We start from the raw sequence: 21,217 nt of genomic DNA on the forward strand, positions 1-21,217 counted from the left end.
CTACACTACAAGAACCTGCCACATGGATTTAGCATTTTTCAATATTTTACTATACACTGTGACTCAGCAATGTGGCGTTTAGCATACACACTAATCTAAAAACTAAAAGTTTCTCCAGCAAACCCTCCATCTCCTTGAAGGTAACACAGAGTCTATCGAATTAGTTCCTCTTGAGGAAACACGAGCTGGGGGCCCATGTGGTTTGGAGTCACTTTGGAGCAGATGGAGTCCCTGTATAGAAGCTAATGTAGGCCACAGCTCAGAGAGAAGACCTGGCCCCATTCTCTGAGGGAAGGTAGAACTCTGCCAGTGATGGCTGGGATCCACATTTATCCTCAGGGAAAATATTTGGACGAGATTATACAATTGTTGGCCCAATCCCAATGTCCCCCCCTAAGGCCTTAAACCCTGAACCCTCAGGGACTTGACATATCACGTTACCTTGACGATGCCGATTTGGGGGTTTTATTTTACGTTTTTACTACCTATTTGAACATCTTCCAGGCTCTTGTCTTACGAGACTAGAGGTAACTGTGAAAAAAAACTATTTATTTGTTTTTACCAAACTTCATGAAGCAAAATTAAAAGAAATGGTTGCTGAATAAACCAGGTGTGTGATATAGTCTTATTGCATTCGTCTCATTTCATGTGTTTTTTTTATGTACTATCTTAAAACCTTAATGTTCTGGCTTCCCATGGTAACCATGGTAACCCTGTGTTTAACGTCACAACGCTCTGGTTTGTGGGGAATTCCCTCAAGCAAAGTCTGCAGAAATGCGGACTTATGGGAAGTGTTTATAAAGGGCTCAACATGTCTGTGAGAGAGCCCTCAAAGATTAGACGATTTGACAGTGGGACAGCCCTAAACCCTCACGGACTTTGCGGGAACGCACCTCAAAGTCTGTGTGTGTACATTGAGATTTGGCCTTTAGGCTGGTGAGAACGATGCCATGCAACGAGATTGCACGAACACAATGAGAATATTCATTAATTTTCACTTCTTCACCAAGAACACTATGGTGCTGTTTAAGTAGGAGAATGTAAACTTAACAAATTAAAGGAAACACCTCCAAAATGTGAAATTAATGTGTACTCAGGTGGTGTTAAAGGTGCACTCCACCAATTTTTTTAGCCTCAGCTGTACTTTGCGTTTAGAGCTATTTAGCACGCTAACATGCTAAACTAAGACAGTGAACATGCAAACCTCGGCATGCCAACACTGCAGGATGATGCTAGAATTTAGCTTACCTCACAAAGCCACTAGCATGGCTGTACACTCTTGCACCAAAAACACACCAGGGAATTGGCGAAGTGTGGTTATAAATAGATCCTATTAAGACACTCAGATAGCAATATACAATAGCTGGCAGAGAATGTGTCAAGGTCGGCCATTTAGCCAGCGGCCTGCACTTGTGCACACTGAAAAATACCTTGTGTTTTGTTTTAAAAGGTATCTGACAATCAATCCATATATTACACCAATGCAATCCTTTTGTTTTGAGTTATTATACAGTATTCAAATGTTTTGATGGATTTTGGGAGACAAAACAACAGCTTTCTTCTCTTCAGGTTGTTCCCCATCCTGATGAAAACGCCTATGGTGCATGCATAAGCGCATACATGTGCACGTGCGTGACGCATGAACACTTAAGGGTCCCGGTTTGGGGTTTTGAACATATGGTCACCCTAGTTTGAAAAATATGAGTGTAGGCAAGGTGGGGATGGTCTAAAGATGCTATCAAGATGCATTATAGGAAGTTGACCCATACTAGGGACAAAATGTACTCATGGGTGATTTGGACAAAGTCTTACAGTTTGTCTCTCGGTGTCTCTCTCACACACAAACAAACACACCTTCTTTCTCTCTCTCTAATGTAATACAGAGGTTAGGCCTTCTGGGGCTGAGCGTCCAAACTTAGATTGTGTGAACGTGTGTCTGCCTCATGTTGAAGATTAGCTGTCTACAGGGATCATCAAGCTCTTCCATTCACTGGGGGATTTGCTTTACACAGAAAAATAAACGGTACAAAACATCTTTGTGCAGACACGTATCTCAGTGAGAATAAGACGCCACTTATTTACCCAATTACACTGACTTTTTAGCCTAACAAATAGCTTAACATGTGGCTGGACAGCTGTGTTTGTGAGTGTAAATATGTGCTCATTCTCTATGGGAAAGTACAGGAGATTTAATTAAGTGCGTAAGGGCTTTGGGAACAGGATCGCAGGTGGGTTGATTTATGTATATTAGATGTCTAAATATGACGACACATGCCTTGGCTTGCACACTGCGTTTGCTTGTTTTAGCTGACGGACATCTCTCACTTCAACCTCCACCTCTTTGACAGAGGACATCCGAACCTTCAGGGAAACCAGCTGCTGCTCAGTTTCACGCTAACATAACTCGCCTGATGGAAGTAAAACCACTTCATGACTAATGGTGGGAAACTTGAGGCTATATCAATCTAGCGACTGCGTTAATTAATCCACTGAGAAGATAACAGGTAATTAATAGCATTGTGCTGCAGGATGTTATCACTTACAGTCTGTCTGCCCCGCAAACCAACACGCCGAAGCTCATTAATGCTCTGACAAGTTCGACTGTGTGATGATGGAGGTGGGAAATGACTCATCTTGGAAGAATTGCAAAGGACCATTGCGTCTTGTGATTCAAACAATAGTGTTAATTTGAAATGTGTTTACTGGGATATCTCAGTGAATCATTAGGATGATTTGCACCCTGAGGGACAAAACAGTTTCTGTGTGCTGCTTTCAAGGACTCAAACTTATACTATTTCATTAACTTGATGAAAAGGCTGCCTCTGAAATATAAAGAGTCCTAATTCTATGGCTGGATTCTGTTAAATTTCCTCGTTATTTGTAGACCAAAAAGGCCTTCTCCACATCACATTTTCTTCTAAATGTGGCCAGGAAATGCAGCTCACTATCCACCAAATTTGGAGGACAACCTTTGAATCCTTTGCTGCACTCAGTATCCCTTTGTGAGCTGGTCAGTTGGTCAATGAAATGCAGCATTCAGGTAAACCTGGACAGCTCGTAAAAGTCAGAGAATGTAACGTGACCATGCAGTATCTATCTGGTATTTGTTTTCAAGGGGTCATCAATCACTGGTAAATCTATCACATGAAGTGGACCAATGAAAAAGCCAATAGAGGGCGTAAATAACGGATGTCAGACATAAACTTCCACGGTTTGTCCTCGTTAGCAGCCTTATGAATCAGAGGGGGTTACAGGTTAATGGAAGTTTGCCAGTCGTCAATTGCGTGTGCAATTGAAATGTCACAATCTCGACTGCAACCTCAGGTACGATGGAACCTGTCCCTTTAAAACACAGATATTTACTCAGCCGTTTAAGGTTAATTTCCTGAAATATCTGACTTTGTAATTTGACAAGAGACACTTGAATGCATCATTAGTTTTGTTCTATGTAATTGACCCACCTTCATGGGCTGCATCCTTCAAAGGATTTGGCATCTATATAAAGGTTGACATTGGCATATGCACATAATTGCCAACAAAGTAACCTCACAGCTGCTCTAATAGAACATTTTTTATATTAACTACAGATCAAATGACCACACGTATGTAAACGGTGTCTACCGTAGTGATGAATCCCCAGAGAATTATCACTCTGCAGAGCGCTTTAGCATCTTTCACCTCAGTGTTTTGATTTTGTGGCCCACATATACACTATCAACTTTTTAAGATGATGATCTGTCAGTGTTGTGTTCACAGCTTGTTGTGCTGCACCCAAGTAGCCCAAAAAAGAAAAAAAAATCAATGAATGCAGGTTTAAACATAAACACAAGCACCTTTTACACCTCTTTCATCACTCATTCCAACAACCTCCCATTAGGGGGCCGCAATAAATTCCCTTAAAGACAAAGACAAAGCTCCACATAAAAGACCAGTTCCAATGGCTATATTTTAGACAATATAGATGGTTAGAATCTTAAAGCAGCAGTAGGCAGATTGGAGCAAATATGATAATAAAATAAAAGTTATTTTTTATAAAACTGTCCCTCTAAATCCTGACAGTAGAGCACGAGACAGGTAAAAAAAAACATGTGCCTCTGTGTCCTCTGGTGTCCTCCTAATGGCATCTGCAAGATTTCCCAGACCGGAGGAAAACAACCAATCAGAGCCGAGCTTGGGCCTTGTAGTCTCTGAGCAGCTGTCAATCACTAGTATACTCCAATCAAACGGTCAAACTAGGCAGCGTTGATCAAATATTAATCAATATTCTGTTACTCTCGTGCCTATTTCTCACCTCATATGTTTTCAGAAACATCTTACTGTACTGTTTAGCTGTAAAATGAGAAAGTTTGTGACCCTGCTGCCATGTTGAGATCAGTTGAGGAAATACACTACAAGATGTTTCTGAAAACAGTATATACAGTATGTTGTTTGTATATATACAGTATATACATTCATATTTGATCAGTGCTGCCTAGTTTGACCGTTTGATCGGAGTTTATGAGTGATTGACAGCTGCCTCTGTTGAATGAACAGCCAATAGGAACGCTCTCTCTCTAAAATGACCTGTGATTGGCCAAAGTCTCCCGTCACAGGCTAGCTTTCTAAAGCCTGAAAACAGATCCATGAGGAGGAGCAGAAGTCTAGTTTCCTCTCAGAACACTTGAATACAATATGCTGATAGGTTATTATGCACTTTTTGCCAAATGATACCAAAAATATTCTGCCTGCTGCTGCTTTAACCTCAAAACATCATTGCTCAGCAGGCTGAGATGGGACTAGGGGATTTCATGGGTATTGTAGTTCTTACCAGTTGCTGGTCCTGGGGTCCCCAGCCTGCGTACTGCAGCTGAGCATTTCGCACCTCTGGAGGGTTCAAGTTCCACGTCGCCCTGGAGTGCACAGACAAGAGGAGACAATGCTATCAGATAGAAGTGCACAGAGTGACTGACTGCTCCCAGCGCTGCTGCAGGAGAAGAACAAATGTAGCACAACCGAGAACAAAGGTTTAAGTGTATCCATAAATACCAGCGCTCTATAACGGTGTCACCTCTCCTTATTGGGGAAAGTGCTGCGCACTGCAAGCTGCAGAATTAGAGGTGCCACTGCCTCTATGTCTTTGTCTGGAGCTGAGGATGAATGAGGTCATCAGCTGAGGTGTTTTTTGTTTTGCACGCCACCACTGGGTGGCAGCATGCAAATGGATTTAAGCACGAGAGCTGCTGACTGTGCTGTAACCTGTGACCTGGTGTGGATGTAATTTAAAAGGTAAATAAGTGAGTTGTCATACTGGCAATAATATGTCTTGGCTGCTGATCAATACCAGTTAATCAAGTGCTACAAGTTCTGGCTTTTTAAACATACTGCTTTGTAAATGTGTCATGATTTTAGTGTTGTTTATCAGGAGTGAGATTGAATATTTTCAGCTCTTTCGTGTGTTTTTTAACACAAAGGAGAGGTTCAATTGCAGCAAAGAGTGCTTTGTCCTTTCTTCAGGCGTTTTTAACTGGTCAGATGTAAGATCTGAAGATGTCAAGGCACACCTTGCTGCCATCTGAGGTCACAGATTACTTAATAACCCTTTCACCTCACAGAGTGGTGGAGAATTGGAGGTGTACTTGATGTCACAGGTGCTTTGTAGGAGAGCAGTTGTTAGAACAGGTGGGAATGAGATGCTTTCAGAGTCACAGGCAGTGAGGTCAGGTGAGATATAGATGAAATGAAATACAATATAAATGGAACAATGCAACCCAGCCGCCCACTTACGGAGTATCCAGGCTGCAGATGATGTAGAAGGCCGTGTAAGAATGCTGGTACACCTGGAAGAATAGGTAGCAAGAAAGGATTCACGTCAGATCACTTCACTCCGAACAGGTTGAAGTTTCACCTTGACATCTGAATTCTTTTTTCTGTTACTGTATTTAGTGAAATCAATGCGATTCACAGTTAAGTAGGACATACTTCATAGTTCTATGAAAATGTTAAAAAAGAGAAAAATGGAATTAGAAATTGACAATTAATTCTTTGAAATTAAAGTTGAAGAGGTGAGCTGTTAGTGGGTAATTCTGTAAAAAAAAAAGAAAGTTCTGCCAAAAAATCTAGAACATGGATAGCACAAAAATATTGTTATAGTTGTATTTATTTGGCTTATATTGGTGTTCAGGTCTATTAAAGAGTAACTTAAAACCCCCTTAAAGTGACTTCCAGTGGTTTAACGTGTCACCGTGCTGCAGTGATGTACAATTGTTCTCTAGGGTGTGTCAGTACACCGTAACATCCCTGATGGGTGTGGTTACACGTGAAACAGCCTTGACACTTTCAACCAGAGAGGGCAGAGATCATTACCTTTCAGTCAACTGTTAAGTTACTCTTTAGTTACTCTCCACATCAACATATTTGGCTCTCTTCTATTTAATTGTAAGCTGCTACGGTTTCCATTGTATTTCACTCCACGTCTTATAAAAATAACAACCCTGTGTCCTACAAAAAGATGTTCCCATACAGCTAAACTGCATTCCCAATTATGTTTCGAGGGAAAACTATTTCCTCCTGGATTACGGTTGCAGTTTTAAACAGTTTTAAACATGTGTTAACGTTGTAAAAAAAAAAATGCAACAAAAATACTGGGTTTGGTTTAGTAAAAAAACATCATAGTTTGGCTTAAAGGTCAAGCGTGTCACATCTTGCGACATCTAGTAGTGAGGTTGCAGATTGCAACCTCTCCCGTATGTCAAGCATGTCGAAGAACTACGATGGCCTACGTGATAACGCGAATGTCCCACTCTAGAGCCTATTGTTGTAAGAGTAGCGTAGGTTGTTTGGAGAATAGCAGAGTGTGCGTGTACGTGGGAAGTGAGTGGTGAAGCGAGAGAGAGAGCGGCGGCGGCGAATTTGTGCAGCGGAGCAAAAGACAGAGTTAGTCTAGCTTTGAGAATATCAAGTGAATGTTCATTTGAAGTTGCGGTTTGTGTAGGAATAAGTGCTGCAGCTCCTCAAAACCAACAGAGGTTTCCCGGTGTGGTGTGTGTTAACTCCGGAGCGAGTAACGTTATCGACTCCAGCCCACGCAAGAAAAATCAACACCGCAATTTGTCCATTCTGGGCTACTGTAGAAACATGGCGGCCGGCTCCGTAAAGAGGACCCGCTCCCTATGTAGCTATAAACGGCTCATTCTGAGGTAAAAAAAACAGTGATTCTTATTTTCAGGTGATTATACACCAAAAAAACATTTATTAATATCATATTCCATTTCTGCCAATAGATCACTGTAATTGTTACACACTGTTCCTTTAAAACGTTTGTTACGTTGTTAAGCTACAGACATTAATCACAATAAAATGAACGTTGACTTTTAGTTTCACACAGGACACTAACAACGGTCTCCAGGAAAAAGACAAAAAAGACAAAATAATGTTTAAATGTTGACAAAAATATGTTTCCCTCAAAGCATAATCCACAATGTAGTTTAGATATATGGGAATGTAACTTTTATGAGACGGCTGGAAATACACTACACACTGAAAACCTCACTTTTCATCTTTGAAATATTAACTATTTATGAACAGTTCTTGATGTTTTTCTACAATATTTGTGTTACAAATATTTAGTTTTGTTTATGCTACAAATGTAGGAACATATTAATTGACTGCCAAATAGAGACAAATTCAAATTCAAACAGAGGATGATTTGTTTGTGTGTTGGTATGCAGACACTGTTCATTATGAACACCCGCGATCCAAACATCATGTTATAGAGATGAGGAGTGCGTGAGTGTGCATTGTGTGCCGCTACGGTGAGCTTATAGCAGGAATGACAGTCATCTATCAAGGTGATGGAGGTTTGGATGGAATAATAAATGCAAACAAATGCAGCACAACACAATAGGCATCTCTAGTGTGTCATAATATTTTCTATTCATCTCAGGCAATAACACAGGCTTATATCTCTCCCAGCATCTCTCACACACTAACAATGAGCACAAACTCTCCACAGTGACTCAGTGGTGGAGTGGAATGGAGTAAACACACAGTCATCAGCTAGCAAAATGATTCAATATATCTGATCTACCTATATTAGGAGCTGAAAAGCTTTGATGCATATCAAGGTGCTGGCACAGCTGATGTAGTCATGGGGCACTTTATTCAGAATTGCACAGAAATGATAAATTCCCAGCCAATGGTTCCTGTTCCTCCTGTCGATCTCGTCTCCCTCCCTGCGAGACCGTTTCAGCGCCGAGGGGTTTGTTTGTGTTTCTGCCTCCCTCGCTACAGTTCCACTCGGCTGTGCTGGCCCCCGCCGCCATCGCTGACAGGCAGCGGTGTGCGACAGGCCTTCACACCCCGCCATGATTACTTTCTCCCCCCCTCCCTCCTTTCCTCTCTCTCCCCTGGCTTCGATGCACTACACGAGCACATACCCCACCCTCAAGTGGAGTCGGCTGACATATTTGGCTGTCACTTTGCTAATTCAAAAAACAAGCAAACAAATGAGAAGCTCACCGGTGCAACGTTGTAGGCCAGCAGCACATGCTTCATGTCAGGAGACACCTCATACTTGCTGGCTTTGTACATTTCCTGAGAAGCAAAGGCAGATGTAAGAGGGGGGGAAAAAGACAAAAAGATGAGACCTCTAACCATGCGTGGTATTTTTTCATTAAACTAGTTCTTAAGTGACTGCGTTTGACGGATTGCTCGGCTCTTGAAGCAAATGGGAGTAGCATTAATCTTTGCACTAGGGCTCGGCGATTTGATGGCGGACATAATGTTGTATGTCGTCACTGAAGCCGCCAAAGCACTGACGACGCTACATCTCCATTTCCATCTCAACGTTTTCCCCCCGCATAACCATGCCCTAAGTTTTAACTATGCAGTTCACATTTCACAGCAATAATGGATCATTTGATTAAGCTTTGTAATAAAAAAGAGCTTTGGGTGCTTTGATTTGCTGACACTATAAGAAAAGTTTTAATTTGATTCATAGGCAGCAATGGTCCGTTCTTTAGTCCTGTGATTGTGAGGAAGCAGAGAGAAAAGAAAAGATGGCAAAAAGACTTACAAACTTCTTGTTATGCACCAAGATGGTCTTTTCATCGGTGTCGACGTTGAGCTTGACGACGTCGCCATCACGATTACGGTATAATAGCTCATTACCTGCAAGGAGAAGGACAGAAATAGAGACTTTAAAACTAAAAATAAATACCGTAATGACCACAGACACAAACATACATAATTATACTGCCCTTTCAAAATAAAACTAAATAATTCCTGAGAAAACCAACCTACAAACCAGTACCCTCAAATTCATCCTGTGGGTCAGACAAATGGGCAGATACACTCGCTGACCTTTTACAGTCAGAACACTAGAGAGCAATAATTAAGCTCCTTACATAGAAATCCTGTATCACCGGACACTCAACAGGTGGAGAACAAAAGAACTTACATTAGTGACCCGAGACAGAGAGAGTGAAAGATCACTTAGTACTACTAAGTAAGTCATGAGCTTGGCACCTGATGTAGCCTTGTGTCCAATATGTCAGAAGTAAAACAGGCTTTTTAATTGTCTAGTCTCCTGCATATGCATTCTGTGCAGGAAGTAGCACTAGAAATTAAAAGTATGGTTTCAAAACAAGACATTAACCCTTTGAAAACGTTAAATAGCTGATGGCTTGATAGAAAAAGCAAAGTTATTAGCTGTGGTGAGCATTGACGACATAATCAAATTTTAGTGGATGCTTCTATTTATTACCTTTTTAATATTAAAGGCATATTAAATTAGGCTTGTTGGAGAGTTTTATTAATCTATAAGCAACCCAAAAAGTGCATATTTTATCGACAAGTATTAATGGGTCACAAAGAGGCATGTGTGGCGGATTCAAATATGAATGTCCTCACTAAGAAAAAAACAATGGAAAAAAAATATCATTGCATTTTTCATGTCTTTGGGGCAATAACAACAACAATCAGTGTTTTTTTTATTAATCAGACCCCACAGTTTTTTATTTTTATTATTGTTTAATATAGGCCTCTACCAAATGGTTGAGATGTTGCTTCATGGCAAAAGTAAACAACAAACCATGTACTGTTATTATGCTAGTACTGGTAATAGTATACTAACATATGTAAAATTGTTACCATGGAATTAGTACTATTACCAGTACTACTGATATTTCCATATATTTACTCAGTAAGTTACTTTGATCCCAGAAATGGTGAAAAATCATGCTGATTTTCCTCAAATATATAATGTAATAAGTATATAAATGTAAATATATGATATACATAACTATATGATATTAACAACAGTGACATGTTCAGAAGTTTTTTTTATTTCATAAAAATTGTTAATTTATTATCTTAGCATCACTACTTTTACTACTAATGACAATTCAACTGTTTGGTCAAGTATGCTTTTAGACAGTAAAAAAAATCATACTTATTAAATTATTTCTGGACATATATAATGGAATAACTAATTAAATGTATTATATTAACAATGATGAATGACCTAAAGTTTGTTTGTTTTTTAGCAAATAGCATTTTAATAAAATTTGTAGCTATTTACCATAAAAAGACAATTGAATTGTTTGAGCATGTTTTTAGAAGATTATTTGCAGGTTAATTGAGTTTTTTTTTATCAAGTTACATAATTATATTTATTAAGGCCTCTGAAACTATTATATGTCAAAAAATATGCTTACTTTTGAAAATTAGACCAAATAGAGTCCTGATGTCTGTAGTGACTTTTTTGTGGCTAACTTCCTGTAAGGAGGCGGACTGAAAAGTCCTGCTTTTTAAAAACATCTAGTGGATTTTTTTTAGCATAACATACCTAGACCCAGTGATAGAGTAGTCTCAATCAGGTTGAGTTAAGTTCAGCACATTTTTCAATAGTGACTCAAAATGTGCTCTGTCAAACAGTCGAGCAGAACATTAAATGGATATAAAAGCAGGGCTTAGGTAGCATGGCTGCGCAATTACTTGTAAAAATGATTGTGTGATCACAATTTTGGCTTCAACAATACATCAAACTTTATCAGTTGCAATTCTGCAGCCTTGTTATGTGTGAAGGTATGTCAAATCAAGTGCTCCCGACTCAATCATAAACTGTCTGGCCAGTTTGTTTCAATCACAGTGTGATTGAACACGTCCGGCTTCCCAAACACACAGTTGCAGCTGCAGGTCAGTCTGCAGGGCGACCTGCAAGTGTATTGGAATGTTTATTGTCAATAAACACCAAATATGACTTATACTTCTCTTTCAAAAGACACTAGTTTGTTTTAAAGAGATTCTTACAGTTGTCATCACAAACGAAATCCTGACTGGTGCACGGAAGTACGTGACAGTTAGAAGAGCTCAGAGAAAAAAACACAAATACAGAAATCTCTTATTTGAAATATCTAAAACATTTCTAAGTTTCGAAGAAAACTGTGTGTCCGTGGAGAACCCCACCACTCATGCAACATATTCTCACTCCCAACTTGTCAAATATCAATGCTTTGTCAGTGGACCTGCGCTCCAAACTATGATGCTCTAACTACCATTCTTGAGTCAGTTTCGGACATGTCTGGGATGGCATGTCAGTTTCCACTCATTTCATGCATACAGCGTCTTTATATATAATAAACTTCCAGCGTAGGTTTACTTAGTTTTTAAGTTTACTCATGCAACAAAACTACTTGGTTAGGTTTATGCAACAACAGTACTTGGTTAGGCTTAGGAAATGATCGTGGTTGGGGTTAAAATTATTATGTTTTTTTATGTAAATAAGTACGCTTGTTATGTAACTGGAGTTAGTTGAGTTAAAGAAAAAAGGTAAAATAAGTCAACGCTGACTTGGTTTCACACGGTACACAAACAATGGTCTCGTCTAACCTCCACTACTGCCCACCTGACGCGGACTTTCTCGCTCTTTATCCTACGTCAGTTGCTCTGGCTGTCTAATAATGAAGCGGATGGGTTTACGTTGGAGTTAGTTGAACGCCTGGTGTGTCTCATACAGACGCTAAAGGGTGCCTCGGTGCGTCAGTATCAGAGGCCGAGGGCCACCGACCAAGCGTCTGTATTTGACGAGTTGGGAGTGAGAACAGGTTGACTTATAATTTGAAGGGAATTGAGGAAATGGCTTTTTAATACACTTTTATGGTCCTTTACACAATGTGCAGAACGAGAGAGTGACATTTTTCCCAAAATAAATGCTAGGTTTAACAAAAGTGCTCAAAAATCTGACCTATTCAGAGTCATGTCAACGCACAGCTTGCAATACGCCTGAATACAAAAGCTTCCAGCCCAAACACAGAGAGTTCAGGCCACCAGAGGAAACCCTTGAAGGGAGCCATTATTTGAAAGATGTATGAAAGTTCATACAGCTCCTCATCCATCAGGCCTTTATCAGGGAAGGATAAGTTTAATACAGCAACTGCCCCCTTTCACCTTCAATCTATCTGCGCCCCTCTGTCTTATTGCTTTAGTGATCCATAGGCGCACGAGCAACCACTCCATTTGGCGAGGTAATTAGAACCCAGAGATTGTTATGCAGAGTGCACTCTATCTGCTAGCATATCTAATTGACCATTAGAGGTGACAAAATTACCATCACAATGGCTTTAATTCAGAACGTGCTGGGGAGAGCAGTTTCAGACATTTTTAGATTGGCATAGCCAAACGCCCCCTCAACAGCTATTGTCTCCAACCATCGGCATACTAACAAGGCTATAAATGGACTCCTTCATGGAAATCATGGAGATAAATAAAAGAGTACTGCTTTTTTTTCCCCGTGCTCCATTATCTTAGTTTGACTCCGTTTGGCACCTTGATAAGCGGTCTACTTTTATATTTGATATGGTAATCGCAGGCGATGGGGCTTGAATGTGTAAAAAAGAAAGACAACATGGTGACAAATAAGCGGTCAAAGAGATTGACTGGACTTTATTTTGCTTCGTGACTTGCTCTGTTTTCATGGTCAGGCTTCATTTTAAACTGTATCTTTAAGACACCTTTTTTTTCCATCTTTATTCCTCACCCAATAGCTGATCTCCTCCTTTATCCACACGCCCCAAGACACCTCAGATACACCTCAGATCTCTCAAATCCTCCCCATCACTGGCCTTTTATAAGCCCTCCTGCTGAGTTCATCATTTTAGACCTTATCATCCCTCCTTCACCTCTCCAACTCTTTGTTTTCTGCTCTTTCAAAGACCCAGAGCCATCTATTCTTTCACAGTACCCTAGGCATTATGTCTTCCCTTCAATCTATCTCTTTCTAGCTCTCTCTCTTTCTCTTTCCCCATTTACTTTCACTCGCTGTGCATTAGCCCAGGGCGCTGTTTTCTGCTCTGATCTATACCTTTCCGCGGTAGTATGTCTTATTAATACAGCCTCCTGCCCTGGGCACAGCCCTTAACCCAGCCTCACTCCGGGGAGGCACGGGGAGCGCCAGGAAGCGGGAAGAGAGGGAGGCAGAGATGCGAGGCGACACTCGAGTGACAGAAGGAAAATTGCTACATTGGGTTTGTACAATTCAACTCCATGGACTTCCCTTCATAGAAGCATATTCATGGAACAGTCTTTTATCTGTGAAACTGCCACTTTTATAGGTCAATTTTTGTTTATTGCAATGTAAGTCCAATTTTCATAGCATTGGGCATCATTTCGGTTAATTATAACATCGTACTCATAAAGGTAACCTCTGAGATCTGGAAACACGGCAACATCATTACAGCAAAGTCAGATGGAGCAAGAAACACGAGCAGTCAGACAATAATAAAGGAGGCTGTAAACAAGCCAAGCCTATATTACGAATATATTGTCTCATTAAAAAAAAGTGCAGAAATGCATAGTTATGTTCCCATCGACAATGGAAAGAGGCAGGTTTAATGGTCTCTCTGAAGAGAAATGGCTTGTTTGTTATGAGATTTAGTTGTGATTGAAGACGTCCTTTCATGTTTTACTGCTCATATTACTGCTCATAATATAGTGACGTAAAGGCTACACATGTCCTTAAAGGAATACTCCACCGATTTCACATTGCACTCCTAGAGCATTGTCAGATTCACAATGGACACTTCAAAATCGATGCCAGAGATATTGTCATTTTTATCCCATGCAGTCTTCCTACTTGTCAAAACCCGGAGCCTACATTAACCACAATGCAACTCGACCACAGACCCTTCGCTGGAGATTTAGGTCTGTCATGCTAACAGTAGCTAATGTGTTACATCGTTGCACTAGCGTCAAGCAGAGATAAGGAGCGGACTATAAGGTCCGGTAAACCCTATTCTTTCTAATCCCACACCTCCAAGGTCACGTTCTTATCTGACTAAACGTTCACCACTGCACTGGTATCTTATAAATCTATGTCAATGACATAACAGATAAACAAATAACTATATAAATGATGCATGATTTGTATCATGCAAAATACGACAAATACAATTTACAACAAACAGTTTGAGTAACAATTTTAACATTCTCTTCAAGTCTCTTTAAATCTGTATGAACGTCTGACTGATCACATTTCTTCCTCTGTTAAAGGAATACTTCACCTAGCGGGTGATCAGGTGGAAGGATAATTTGGTACAATGTGAGTCTAAAAAGATATTAAGAAGTTTAAAGGAATAATTCACCCACAAAATGACCATTTGCATATCAATTACTCACCCTGTGTTGCCTTGAATTCTTGATTTAGTAGCCTGCCTGTGCAAGCATGAGATGTTTTTTGCAGAACTGTTTTAATTTGTAAGGTTTTAGAGAAAATATGTACATGTGTTTGGGAAGTAGTGAGCATATGACTGGATAAATGAGACCTGAATTATACTGCACAAATTGTGTGGGAGGTTGTAAACTAATGTTTTGATATAGTTTTGCTGTGGTTAAACACAATTCCCCATTTACTTCAGTTCGTCAAGACTTTTCTGCACTTTTGGATTCTTCGTTCACCGTGGAGGCATGAGAGAAAAACAACGTTTTCTTCAAGAATTCAAGGCAACACGGGGTGAGGAATTGATATACAAATGGTAATTTTGTGGGTGAAGTATCCCTTTAAACTTCTTAATATATTATATACAGATCTGACACTCTGATCCCCCACTACATCCTTCACCTGTTCACCTGGGGAACAACATGTTTTGCTATTACCTCAATGGCTTCATGGTACAATAGGCTTCAGTCATGCTTCGACTAAGCCTTTTCACCTCACATGACAGCTTAATAAGACAGACAGAACAGTTCAGAAAGACTAATTAATACTACTTCAAGGAAATTGACTCTAGTAGACTCTTGAAATGAAATTACCTTCTACTGCACTGCAATTGTTCAGAGTTAGCCTTTTTTTACAATGCTGCTCATTCTACAGTCTTCTCAGTCCTCCGTGTCCATTCCCACTCAACCCTTTCTGGAAGGCTTTAGTCACATCATTTATCTCATTCAGTGTTCTCCTGAGTGTCTTGAGAGGGTTAAACATACTCTGAGAGCACTGTGAGACTCCTCAACAGGCACGTTCTGATAGAAAGAGTTGTAAGAGGCTGATCTGTTGGATTAGTAAGGAGAAAAATGCCTCTTCATACAAGTTCTTTTCATTGTTTTGCCTCACATGATATCATTTACCTTAAGAGTAAAGCACCCATCAAGTCTAAAATGTAGCCTGATGGAGCAGATTACTTGGAAATGACCTCTCATATTGGGCATAGAAACCGATAATAGAGATTTTCTTTTATACAGTAAGAATGTATAATACCTAAATGTCCCGGACCTCAAACCTTGACCTCCACATAATACCTCACTATGTGAATACAAAACACATTCGGATGAATGAAATAGGTCGTTTCCATAGGCTTTATTATTAGCTGTGATGGGGCACGGATGCAGAGTTAAAGGTGCTTAATACGAAATTCAGAGCATTTCTATTGCCTCCACATAGCTGTCAACATGGTGATGGCTGAGCCGCAGCTCGCAGCTAACAGTGCTAACAGTGAAAACAACAGCAACAGTGCTGATAGAGCTAACAGTATTTACCTGAGGGGGAACTGGAGGGTGGGTGCTACATTTCCGTGATGACGCTGTCAATCGGGACGTGTGACACCACCAATGTGTTTGCAGTTATTTTAACCCGAAACACGAATTTTTCCCCTAAATTTAACCAAGTGTCCTTTTTTGCCTAAACCTAAAGAAGTTGTAGTTTTGTTGCCTTAACCTAAATAAATTGTAATTTTGTTGACTAAACCTAAATAAATTGCAGTTTTATTTCCTAAACCTAAAGAAGTTGTAGTTTTATTGCCTAAACCAAAATAAGTTGTAGTTTTGTTGCCTAAACCTAAAGAAGTTGTTGTTTTGTTGCCTAAACCTAAATAAGTTGTAGTTTTGTTGCCTAAACCTAAAGAAGCCTTTTTGTTTGTGTTCAAAACGTGATGTGTCATTCAGTTTTAGAAAATGTTAGAAAGTGTTGCTTGTAAGTTTCACTTTCACTTTTACAACGTAGTAGGCGCAGTAGGCCCCTAATCAACCAAATCTGAGGTGCTTATAGCGACTGATAATGCCTATTTAATGGCCTGATAACAGTCGAATCGGGAGTCCGTATGCAGGTAGACATTACTCCTCTATATCTTTACATACAAAATAGCTGTTTGCTGCTATATTAATGCTCTGGATATCGTATAGAGCACCTTTACATTCTGGATTCTTGTCTGTAACAGGTAATTTGTCTGTGCTCAAGGCTGCAGATGATGACTGGTCTGATAAAAGCAACACAAGCTACTGGGGGGAGAATTATGGTGTCTGGATGTGTCTAAATAAAATGTCTCCAAAATCTTTGCCACCCATTGCCTCAGATGTGCTGTGAAATATAGGTTCATAAAAAATTCAATAGGAGTTTTAATTAAAAATCTCCCCCTTATATATTTGGAGTAATTCAGTTCCATTCGTGGATGGTTCTTGAAAGGAGACTTTAGCGTGTGTGTATGTTTTATCTGCTGTTGCAAAGCTGTACTGGCAACACCACGAAATTTGAATTCTATTTCTGACCGACTTGATAAATGAGCATGCGAATAAATGAATGCCAGAGCGAACAAATGAGCAGAAACCTCAAGTATGAAACATGCTGACAAAAATATGAAACAACCACCCAGGGCTACAGCCAACCTGCTGCTGGCCAGTCCTCACAGTGGAAGTCATTTATGTTTATCAAGAATGCCAATCTGCGTGTGCCTGCTGGTTTCATTACTCACTGCCTCTCCTGCTACTGAGTTCACCATTAAGGTTAAAAAACACGGCATACTGCCCAGTCATTTCTGTTTCATGCTGTTTAACTCCTCAAACACAGATAATGTTTTCCTCCATTTCATTAGTTGGTTTACTTGGACCTTCCACCAGGGGTCCAAGCTAGATTCTAACCTTAAAAGAGTAAACGATTGACATACCGCCATCAGACCTGCAATGTTCAAAGGACTGCACCCTTCTAGATCCTCAACATCAGGGTCCTGGATATAACCAGCTTAAAAATCAAATACCTCTTTCATATATGACTCATATACCTTTGATGTTCCACCCTCCTAAAGTTAAAAGACAGCCACCAAAAACATTTAAACTCACCATGACACAGAATTTGCTGCTGAAATCCCCTTTGACATTAAGCCACACACACAGGTCAGTTTGCATCAGTTGTAAAACCTTTTTTTGGAATAATGCCTCCTTTGAATTCAAGTAAAGGCCAACAGAACCCAAGATGATTGATCGCCACTTGAACAGGCGTAAACAACACAGAGAGCAAGCAACAGACACAGCAAGATAAAGCTGCACAAGGTAATGATGTAACAATAACAAACAGCTCCAAGATTTGCTGAGTACAAACAAAAGTTTATGCCCCAGTAACACAGGTGCATTTTAGAAGCATTAAGGAAAAATAGCTTTTAAACATGCCGGGATAACGTCAAGGTTATATGCATGGACCAGAACAACAGATGTGCAGATCCACAAAGGCTGAGAAAAAATACTTGGACTCCCTACACTATAAAATGAATCACCATGTTTTCTTTCAAGGGGTGATCGGCATTTTGTGTTGTATGAATGTAATTTAGAGCAGTGTTATCATTTTGCACTGTTATTGCAGCCTTGGAAAGGGAGGAGTGCAGCCCAGTCGCCAGGAAAAAATGTTGGCATTGGACGTTTCTGCAAACCAGGGATACGTTGAATGGCGATGTTTTTTTGCAATAGGTCAGAGCAAGTGATGTAGTTTAAAGAGCGAAAAGAGACACACTGGGCGGGCAGGAGGGGAGGTGGATGGGTCCAACAAACTCAAGGTTTTCATCCAGGAGACCGCTGTTCGTGTCCCGTGCATCATGTTACGATCAGCTGTTTGTGTCCCGTGTTCACAACGTTCAGTGTCATTTTCACTGTACAAACATAGTAGTTGTAATCTCAACCGTGTAGTTCTTTCATAAAACCTAACTATAGTGGTTTTGTTGCGTTGTTACAGTTGTAGCATTAAATTGTTATGTTACGTTGTTACGTTACGTTGTTACGTTACGTTATGTTACGTTGTTACGTTACGTTTTTACGTTACGTTGTTATTTACGTTGCTACGTTACGTTTTTACGTTACGTCGTTACGTTACATTGTTACATTGTTACGTTACGTTGTTACATTGTTACATTGTTACGTTACATTGTTATGCAGTTTTGTTGCCTAAGCCTAACCAATTGTTTCACAACGTTAACAAAGCATTACCTTTCTGCAACTGTGAAACTGGGTTGAAACTTATTTAGGAAACATATTTTTGGTTCAGAAATGTCGACTTTTAACGTATCTGTAGTTTGAAGAAACGTTCAATGCCAACATTTTTTTCTGGCGACTGGGTTGAGGAGTGAGAGGAGGGATCAGTTGGCTGTCCATGAACACCAGGGGGAACATATTGTGATTAGCCTGGACACACTGTGTGTCTGGTGCAGGCAGACCATATATATCCATTTATATATATATATATATATCCGTCTATTACCCCTGAAAGCAGTAGAGTAGAGAATTTGTTAAACATTACGTCCTCAAAGACTCACCCACTGCTCATTTAACTCCATATTCCTTTCCAAGATGACTCCCAAGGGAGCACCCAAGTGCTCTTTTTGTAACCTGTAACCTCAATTTGCAATTAATCCTTAAGTCATTGTGTCATGGATTTGACTCACTGCCTCCGAGGTGACGGTCATTTCATCAGCGCCTGCCAGCTGTTCATATTCTCCTCATAAATCCACAATCTCCATCACTGCTGGATTCACCATCCGCAGTCCTCCTGTGCTCTATAGCTTCCTCCTTTCCCTGCGTGTGTTAGTGTAGCAGTGGTGTGTTTCCTTATGCTTGCATACCAATCACTGAACTTGAAAAGACCTGCTCCTGCTCGCAGTAATTACGATCATTAGGGAGGCTAGCGCCCGTAAAAATAACAATTATAACAATAATAATCATGACATTAAACATCATAGCAGTGATCAGACTCTCTTGTTTGACCAACAGGAAACACAATTTCAATCTTATTGCGCAAGCTCTATAAGGAGTTATCTCACTGATCAAATACTTCCATATTGGGAGTTATTTGTAATAATCATTCATAACTCCCAAACCAACAACAGTTCATACCTCTAAACTGTGGCTGCATGATCTAATCAGTATGTTATAATTGGAAAGGATGAGATATATCTTAAAAGGGCAGACTCGCATAGTATGATGCGATTTGACAACCCCTCATATCACACCTTGCAAATAAGAGTTGTAGCTTACACATGCACCGATTCACTGTTTCATTTATCTAATGAGTTGGTAAGTAGAGAAGGGTAGGGGACAGGGAAACAGGAGAGATCTGATGAGTTCCTATTCCCAGATTTAATGTATGTCTTCTTTATTTTTTTATTCTTTGTCAAATTTAATTTAATTACATTCCTATTTTGAAGATTTTTCATTCATCTTTTTGGTTTACTTTTTTTTGATACTGTTCTCAAAATGCAATCCTGTAACTTTTATACTATCCTTTTCATATTTGTGAATGCAAATTAATGTGGTTTTGTTTTTTTCTCATGGAAATGGAAATGAGCACAGAGATGGGGACTTGGACTTGGACTCAAGTCACACTTAAGTCGTAAACACAATGAGTTGAGACTTGACTTGACTTGGACTTTCCCCTAAATGACTTGAGACTTGACTTGGGCTCTAGTTCAAAGACTTGAGACTTGATTTGGACTTTCCCTTAAATAACTTGAGACTTGACCTTGACTTTCCCCTAAAAGACTTGACTTAGACTTGCCCCTCAATGACTTGAGACTTAGACTCTAGCTCAAAGACTCAAGACTTGACTTGGACTTTCCCCTAAAAGACTTGAAACTTGATTTGGACTTGTCTCAAAAAGACTTAAGACTTGACTTGGACTGTAGCTCAAAGACTTGAGACTTGACTTGGACTTTCCCCTAAAACTCTTAAGACTTGACTTGGACTGTAGCTCAAAGACTTAACACTTGACTTAAACTTGCCCCTAAAAGACTTGAGAATTGACTTGGAATCTAGCTCAAAGACTTGAGAATTGACTTGGACTGGCCCCTAAAAGACTTGAGACTTGACTTGGACTTGCCCCTCAAAGACTTGATACTCGACTTGGACTCTAGCTCAGAGACTTTAGACTTGACCTCTAGCTCAAAGACTTGTGAGTTGACTTGGACTTGCAAAAACTGACTTGTGAGCATCTCTGAATGAGCACTGATAACGGTGTGCTGAAGGTATAATCTTTGGCTCAATAAATATATATATATATTTGAAAGATAAATCCCAAGCCATGCGGAGTCTTTTAAAAAAAAAAGAAATACACGGAGCATAAACGAATGGGTTTGTAGAACCGCTGTAACAAAATTATCCGGCGGGCCTCTTGCTGTGAAGGGATGCTCACAGCCTTTCTGCTGTGTTACACAAACACAGTTAAGCTAGGAATTGTCAGTGATAAGACTGCTAAAGTGAATTCAGAGGATTGTAAGTCCATTTCACGGCTTGGATGTGAATGCCATGTGCAGTAGGCATTATAGGGATGTGGATTGTAGACGCGCTTTACTGGATATTCAGCTGCAGTAGAGACGTGTCTGTCCAAACATGCAGTGGTAGCTACTGCAGAAATATTACATCATGTGTTTACGCCGATGCTTCTGCATTCAGGACTGTGAAACCACAAACAAGGACTTAAGGATAAAGTAGTTAGCACTAT

General features: G+C 40.0%; 1 protein-coding gene across 4 annotated transcripts in view; it reads right to left on the reverse strand.

Moving 5' to 3' along the window:
* Window positions 1–21,217, reverse strand: part of LOC119480558 (dipeptidyl aminopeptidase-like protein 6) — a 239,993-nt gene that overhangs the window by 28,167 nt on the left and 190,609 nt on the right. For all 4 annotated transcript variants that reach the window (XM_037756936.1, XM_037756937.1, XM_037756939.1 and 1 more), the window contains 4 exons: window positions 9,053–9,147; window positions 8,497–8,571; window positions 5,764–5,816; window positions 4,808–4,889 (listed from right to left, as the gene is read on the reverse strand). In XM_037756936.1, the coding sequence (XP_037612864.1) occupies window positions 4,808–4,889; window positions 5,764–5,816; window positions 8,497–8,571; window positions 9,053–9,147 (305 nt within the window). The remainder of the gene's footprint in view (window positions 1–4,807; window positions 4,890–5,763; window positions 5,817–8,496; window positions 8,572–9,052; window positions 9,148–21,217) is intronic.

Source organism: Sebastes umbrosus, chromosome 21, assembly GCF_015220745.1.
Source record: "Sebastes umbrosus isolate fSebUmb1 chromosome 21, fSebUmb1.pri, whole genome shotgun sequence".
NCBI classification, from domain to species: Eukaryota; Metazoa; Chordata; class Actinopteri; order Perciformes; family Sebastidae; genus Sebastes; species Sebastes umbrosus.